The sequence below is a fragment of the Sinocyclocheilus anshuiensis genome, unplaced genomic scaffold (assembly GCF_001515605.1).
Source record: "Sinocyclocheilus anshuiensis isolate Anshui unplaced genomic scaffold, SAMN03320099.WGS_v1.1 scaffold78, whole genome shotgun sequence".
Classification (NCBI taxonomy): Eukaryota; Metazoa; Chordata; class Actinopteri; order Cypriniformes; family Cyprinidae; genus Sinocyclocheilus; species Sinocyclocheilus anshuiensis.
In genome coordinates this window covers 790,530-797,318 of record NW_015544250.1, presented here as the reverse complement: position 1 = coordinate 797,318, position 6,789 = coordinate 790,530, and the positions used below count along the sequence as shown (strand labels likewise).

General features: G+C 33.2%; 1 protein-coding gene across 1 annotated transcript in view; it reads right to left on the bottom strand.

The window, feature by feature from the left end:
• Positions 1–6,789, bottom strand: part of LOC107697883 (protein-methionine sulfoxide oxidase mical1-like) — a 46,060-nt gene that overhangs the window by 2,082 nt on the left and 37,189 nt on the right. Inside the window, exons 18-23 of the mRNA XM_016498727.1 lie at positions 4,513–5,284; positions 3,277–3,389; positions 2,638–2,745; positions 2,143–2,236; positions 737–824; positions 244–317 (exon numbers count right to left, since the gene is read on the bottom strand). Of these exons, the coding sequence (XP_016354213.1) occupies positions 244–317; positions 737–824; positions 2,143–2,236; positions 2,638–2,745; positions 3,277–3,389; positions 4,513–5,284 (1,249 nt within the window). The remainder of the gene's footprint in view (positions 1–243; positions 318–736; positions 825–2,142; positions 2,237–2,637; positions 2,746–3,276; positions 3,390–4,512; positions 5,285–6,789) is intronic.

Sequence of the window (6,789 nt, the reverse complement as noted above, 5' to 3'; positions counted from 1 at the left end):
TTTTAGTAATTGTATTTTTGTTTTTTTAATTTGTGTTTTTATTATTATTAATAATAATTTTTAATAATATTATAAAAATACTAATAAAATAATAATTTTAATTAATATTAATAAAATATATTTTTTATTTACATTTTAATTTAATGATTATATATGACAGTCAACACTGTATAGTACTATTTACAAACTGAAATATTAGCAAACTAATTTCTCAGTAAAACAGAATCTGTTTTCATTTCCCACCATCCATTTCCATGTATCTCCGTAGCTCCATCTCTAACATGCTCTGTTTGTCTTCCAGCTCCAGCTGTCGAGACCTTTGAAACACAAAACCAGAATCACACAAATATATTCTGCTGCTGTTAGCACAGCCTGTAATTTAGTTTCTGCATAGAGGATCCAACTGTGCACAATATATGCTAAACACATGCAAAGCGGTGGGTTAAATAAATGAGGCCAATCTACGCATTCATCTTAAGCATTAGTGCTCGTCAAAGACATGCAGAAGAGAGAGGTTGCCAGGGGCAACAAGACGACCAGCTGGCTTTCAGGGAGGCTTGAGGTTTTTCTTCAACACGTGCAAAAATAAATGATGCACTTTGAGCAATAACTGCTATTGAGCTTTTTATTGTTAACTGTATTACTGCTGATATGACTGCTTGGTTAAGAAAGCAAGATGTTTATTCATTTAACTCAACTACTGGCCGTTTATGGGGGTCACAGTGTTCAGACTTACGCCACCATGAGATCGGACTCCTCTGAGAGCAGACTGTTCTTCTCCTGGACCAGATCAATCCACTGATCAATCGTTTCTGGGTCTGAACCTATAACACACATACATCCACACGCAGTTATAACAAGATCTCTTTAATCTCAGTCGCCGCCACACTTTGACTTCTCTCAACCAACCTATAGTGCGTTCTGGGATGCTTATAAAGCAGTACTGAAGGAGTTCCCCTGCATGCAGGGCACAACGAAAGCTTTGAAATGGATTTAATTTAAAGAAATTCATATGCAAAGAAAAAAGAAATAAATAAAATACATTTAAGCATTAATTTGAAATATCAAGTCATTCATTCTTGTGCGAATATCTGATAAACATTTAAAAAAAAAAAAGAAAAAAAAAAAACACATTCATGTTCATTGAAACTGTCTGTTAAAAAAAATCTGTTGAATGTTGTTCTAATGTTAGACAGAAATATGTATTATTATATAATAAATAAATTATACACACACACAATACAATTTAATACAACAAAAACTTATTTGGCTTACTAACAGCACTAACAGCTAGACGACAACAACAATATTATATTTATAATAATTTTATATTCATTAATTATACATGAACCTTTTATGACTTCATATTAATTGACAGATGGATTATTTGTTAGTCATGTAATATGATGAATGAATTTGAAATGAATATTTACTGACTATATAAAGAAAATATAGTGATCATATAATGACAAGAAACTGTATTTCAATAACAATTATTATTATTTAAATTAAATTATTTAGAAATAAAAAATTCCATTCTAATTTATTATTAATATTTAAATTAATCAGACATTTATGTGCACTAATAGCTAGACTATAACAACAACAATTATTATTATTAGTGCACAGTCTAACAAATAAAATAAATTATTTAATATTAAATATGTCTGATTAATTTAAATTTAATATTAATAATAAATAATGAAATTATTTTTTTATTTCTAAATAATTATTCATTTCAGCAATCATTATTATTGAAATACAGAGTTTCTTGTCATATGTTATTTATTATTAGTATTGTTGTTGTTGTCATTGTTATTACACATTAAGCTTTATAACTTTATATTAATAGACAGATGGACTAAATGTAATTCAATCCAAATTTAATTGTTACATTTAGTGAAATATTGTAGCTCTGATAACATCTTCATTCAGATGAAGCTGTAAAAGTTTTATGCAAGCTTTTGCTTGCATATCAATTTCTTTACATTTATGTTTAACAGACGTCTCAGTGCTATCAGGGTTAATAAGTTCGAATGGTTTCAGTGAGAATTTAGCACACAGCCTGACTGCTGTAGAATCTGATGAAGTGAAATCATTAGCAGTGAATATGGTTTTCTGCAGATGGATGAGATGTCATACCAGCCTCTCCTCTCAAAGCTCTCTCCAGCTCCACTCCTTTCTCCTCCAGCTCTTTAAAGGTCACTTCTATCTCATCCAGACGTCTCTGAATTGTCTGTGGGGGCGGCAGAAGCAGGACAGGACACCAAATCAGAATGAAAGTCAGATACTTTTTATCTTGACAAATTAATACTGAGGTTTCTTTTATTGGTAACTACAATAGTTAACATTAACAATGAACGATACTTCTAAAGCATTTCCTAATCCTAGTTAATGTCATCATTTACTAACAGTCATTAAAATCAAAAGTTGCATCAGTTCAATTATTTAATGGAGCTGAGCCAACATGAACTAACAATGAACAGTTGTATGCTAATGTTAAGTAATGCATTAACTAATGTTAACTAATGGGACCCAACTGTAAAGTGTGACCCTTCAATTTAAACTACATATGTTTACAATTATGGGAAACAATCTACACTGCTGAGACAGTTTGAAGAATGTGATCTTGCTCACCTGAGCTTTGTGGAAGCTCTGGATTTCGCTCAGCTTTGCTTTCCGCTCCAGAGTTTTCATCCTCTTTAGATCTCGTTTCTCTGACTCCGAAATCTCAAAATCAGCCCCCTGAACACACGTAACACAAACCCAAGTCAACAACTTCCTAGAGAACAGGATTTCATCAGTCTACCAGAAAACATGATGACATGATCTAGTGTTTTTCCCACCAAAATAAAAGCCACAAATATTAATACTTATTTATTGTATTATTTTATATATATAGTAATTATCATATTGATCACATATATCATATAAATCACAAAATGTGATTTTGAAAATGTGCCTTATAAACAAGCATAGCAAAGGCTGAAATTTTTTAATGCATTTTAAATTCTAAATCCCAATCCCAATTTTTATCAAGGGAGAATATGAAAAGGAAAAAACTTCTTTCTCCCAAATCATGCAGCCTTTTTTTTCATGAAATGGCATGGTTTTATTCTGGGCAGTCATGCTCAAGTATCAGCAAAAATAACTGTATATTCCTCTTTGTTTGTAGAATTATGTTTGTAAAAAACTGTCATGCATAGAAATGTGGCTTCCTCATCCAAAATAAGCTACGGACCAAGGGTTAAAATCCTAATTTGAACATAATCTAACCTTGCAATCCAAATAATGGTCTTCTCCTTGAAGATCCTCTTCATCCTCCTCTTTGTCATCGTCAACACCTTCTTCATTATCATCTGATACATAATGATCTGGCTGAGATTGTCCTGATGAAAATCATAGCAAAATCAGCTACTAAAAAATTAAGCTTAACCTAGAGTTCAGTACTAAAAAGACACTTCATATTCAGTAATATTTTCGATTTGACTTTATTGACACTGACACAAAACTTTAACACTATTGTCTTCTGTAGAGCTGCTTTATAGCTGAATCAAATTCATAATTGACCTAAAAATGAAAAATCTGTAATCACTTTTATCACCACCCTTTAAGTGGTTCCAAACCTGTATGAGTTTCTTTCTTCTGTTGAACACAAAAAAGACATTCTAAACGATGTGGGTAACCAAACAGTTGCTGGTAGCCATTGACTTAAAAAAAAATAAATACTATGAAAGCCACCAGCAACGGTTTGGTTACCCACATTCTTCAAAATATCTTCTTTTATGATCAGCAGAAGAAAGAAACTCATACCAGTTTGGAACAGGATGACTTGAGGATGTGTAAATGATGACAGGATTTTCCCCTTTGGTTTTTTTTTTTTTTTTCCATCAAAGAACTACTCTTTTGATCAGTCTACCAGCTGGTGTTTTCAGCAGTTTTCCGCCAAAATTAGAGCTTGATGGTTTGAAAATGAAGAAATTAAGACCGTAATAATAAATATTAGTATTGTACTGTACAGCTGTACTGTAACTATTATTATTATTATTTATTATATTATTTTATTAAATACATTATTTTACAGTAAAATATAACAGTAGTAGTCATTTTGGTTAATATTTGGACAGTATAAATATTAGATGATGATAATAATAATAATAATAATACTTAAAAACAATTACAACAATGATGATAATAATATTAATAATAATATTTTTTTAAAATTATTAACCATGTTGATCGATTATCACAAGATTTTTGGACAAATTGTGCAACCTTACACACAATACTTTTAATTTAATTTTATTTATTTTTTTATTGACACTATTGTCTTTTTTAGAGCTGCTTTACAGCAGAATTTGAATTTGTCTCATATTTGAAGAAGTTTGCTATTTTAACAGAAGTCTTGTTATTTTCCTGTTTCTTACTCTGAAGCTCCTTTGAAGCAATCTGTATATTATAAAGCGCTTTATAAATCAACATGACTTGACTACAAAACATTGGGCTTCTAACCTGAAGGTGCGACTCTGAGGACACTGAAACGCTGCTGTAGTCGAGGTGAAGACAGATTCCATGGGGAAAACTTGGAGCGCATCTTTCCGTGTTGCGACTGTGTGGAAGGTGGCGGTTCGCTCTTCCTTCTCATGCAGCACCGGTTCCGCAAGCTCTTCCCGGTCGCAGTGCCTCCGCTCCAGTAGCCCTCCTCCTCACCTCCTTCGTGCTGCTTGGAGGAAGAGGAGGTGGAGGCAGCAGAAGACGAGGCGGGCGTCTCCGTGTCTGAATCCTGGCTGAGCAGCTCGGCCTTCTCCTCTTCGCTCAGCTGAAGTTTACGCAGGGACAGTTTGGATTTGGATTCCGGCGGGAGGTTGTAATGAGTTTCCTCTTGGTTCTGCTCTGATTCCTTGGGGGCATGTGAGGGTTGAGGCACCACGTTATGGACCGTACGAGGTTTTGGGAGCGGAGGGTACAGTGGAGCTTTGGACGCTCGCGGGGCCGGCACTGGAACGGATGCACTGCCGTTATTTTGTTGGTTCTTGATGCCTGTGCACTCCGGATTGAGCTCTGAGGGTTTGTTCGGTTCATGAGAGTTGGATGGCGGTTGGTCTTTTTGCTCTGTGGGAGTAAGACACTCAGCCAATTCTTCAAAGTCAGGGTCAACGGAGATCTTATACGAGCCCTTCCTTCTTACGGAGACGTGTGGAGGAGGAGATGAAATCTCCACGGGTTCACCATTTTGAGTTTTCTCCTTCTCATCCTCCTCATTAAGGCCATTTTCAACATGATTCTACAAAACCGAAAAACATTACATTACCGTGATATTTTGGAACAGATATTTTGTGCAGGTGCATGAACTGTGTCAAAATACAATTCATATGTATTACGGTTCAAAAGTTTGTGGTCGGTATGATTTTTAAATATTTTGAAAGAAGTTTCTTATGCTCATCAGGGCTGCATTTATTTTATAAAAAATACAATAAAAACAGTGAAATTGTTTTCTATGTGAATATATTAAAAAATTTAATTTATATTTGTGATGTAAAGCTGAATTTTCAGCATCATTACTCCAGTCTTCAGTGTCACATGATCCTTCAGAAATCATTCTCATATGCTGATTTGCTGCTCAAGAAACTTTTCTGATTATTATCAATGTTGAAAGTAGTTGTGCTGCTTCATATTTTTGTGGAAACATTTGTAATACACTTTTTTTAAGATTCGTTGATTAATCAAAAACAGTGCGAATATGAATAACTCATGACTCAAACATATACGGTTTACAACTAACTGTGAGACTTTAATTAATTAGGTTACTAAGTAATTAGGTTACTAAGTAATTAGGTTACTAAGTAATTAGGTTACTGTGTTTAATTAATTAGGTTACTGTGAGACTTTAATTAATTAGGTTACTAAGTAACCTAATTAATTAAAGTCTCACAGTTAGTTGTAAACCGTATATGTTTGAGTAATCTGTATATGTTTCTAAAAAAAATTGATTTTTTTTTAGAGTCAAGTATTGTCTTTCTTTTGCAGCAAGGAAGAAAATAAGAAAAACATCTGCGATTCCATGATTTATCCCATAGATTCCTATATAGCTCTATATAAAAGGCCTATCAATTCTCTAATTGTTTTTAGACATAAATACTTATTTTTATAAAGTTGTGGGTTTGGATATATTATTTAGACATTCTCAAAGACAACTTTTTTTAAAGGTTTTTTCATTGTAGTTGAATTATTGCTTTTATTTTACATATTTGCTGTGTTACAGTCACACCAGTTCATAGGTGTGTGTGTGTACGCGGATGTGTTGGTTTTGCACTCTTGATGTTTTAGAGTTTCCCCCATGTCATTACTGTGTACTTTCTTCTGCATGGTGTCAGATTTGTAGATTGTACACACAAAAATTCAGAGAATTTTTGTGTTTTTGTCGATTTCCCATTCATTTCCTCGAATCAAGCCCTCAATTTTTTTGTGTGTTCACATTCCAAATGCCATAAGTCACCAAGTTTCGTACCATTCCGATGAAGCTGTGATTTTTAAAAATTCAATACAGAAAATTTTTCGGTCAAAAGTGACCGAAGAGCACCAGAGGGTTAAGCATCCCTAAAGTTCATACTAATATGGGTCAACGGGCATTTAGTTATGCTACTCCATTTGATTGAAATCAACTACAAGATAAGTTATGCTTAAAAGAGTTGGTATCACTAAATGATTTTAAATGTATTTTAAAGGGGTCATATGATGCTGCTAAAAAGAACATTATTTTGTGTATTTGGTGTAATGAAATGTGTTTAT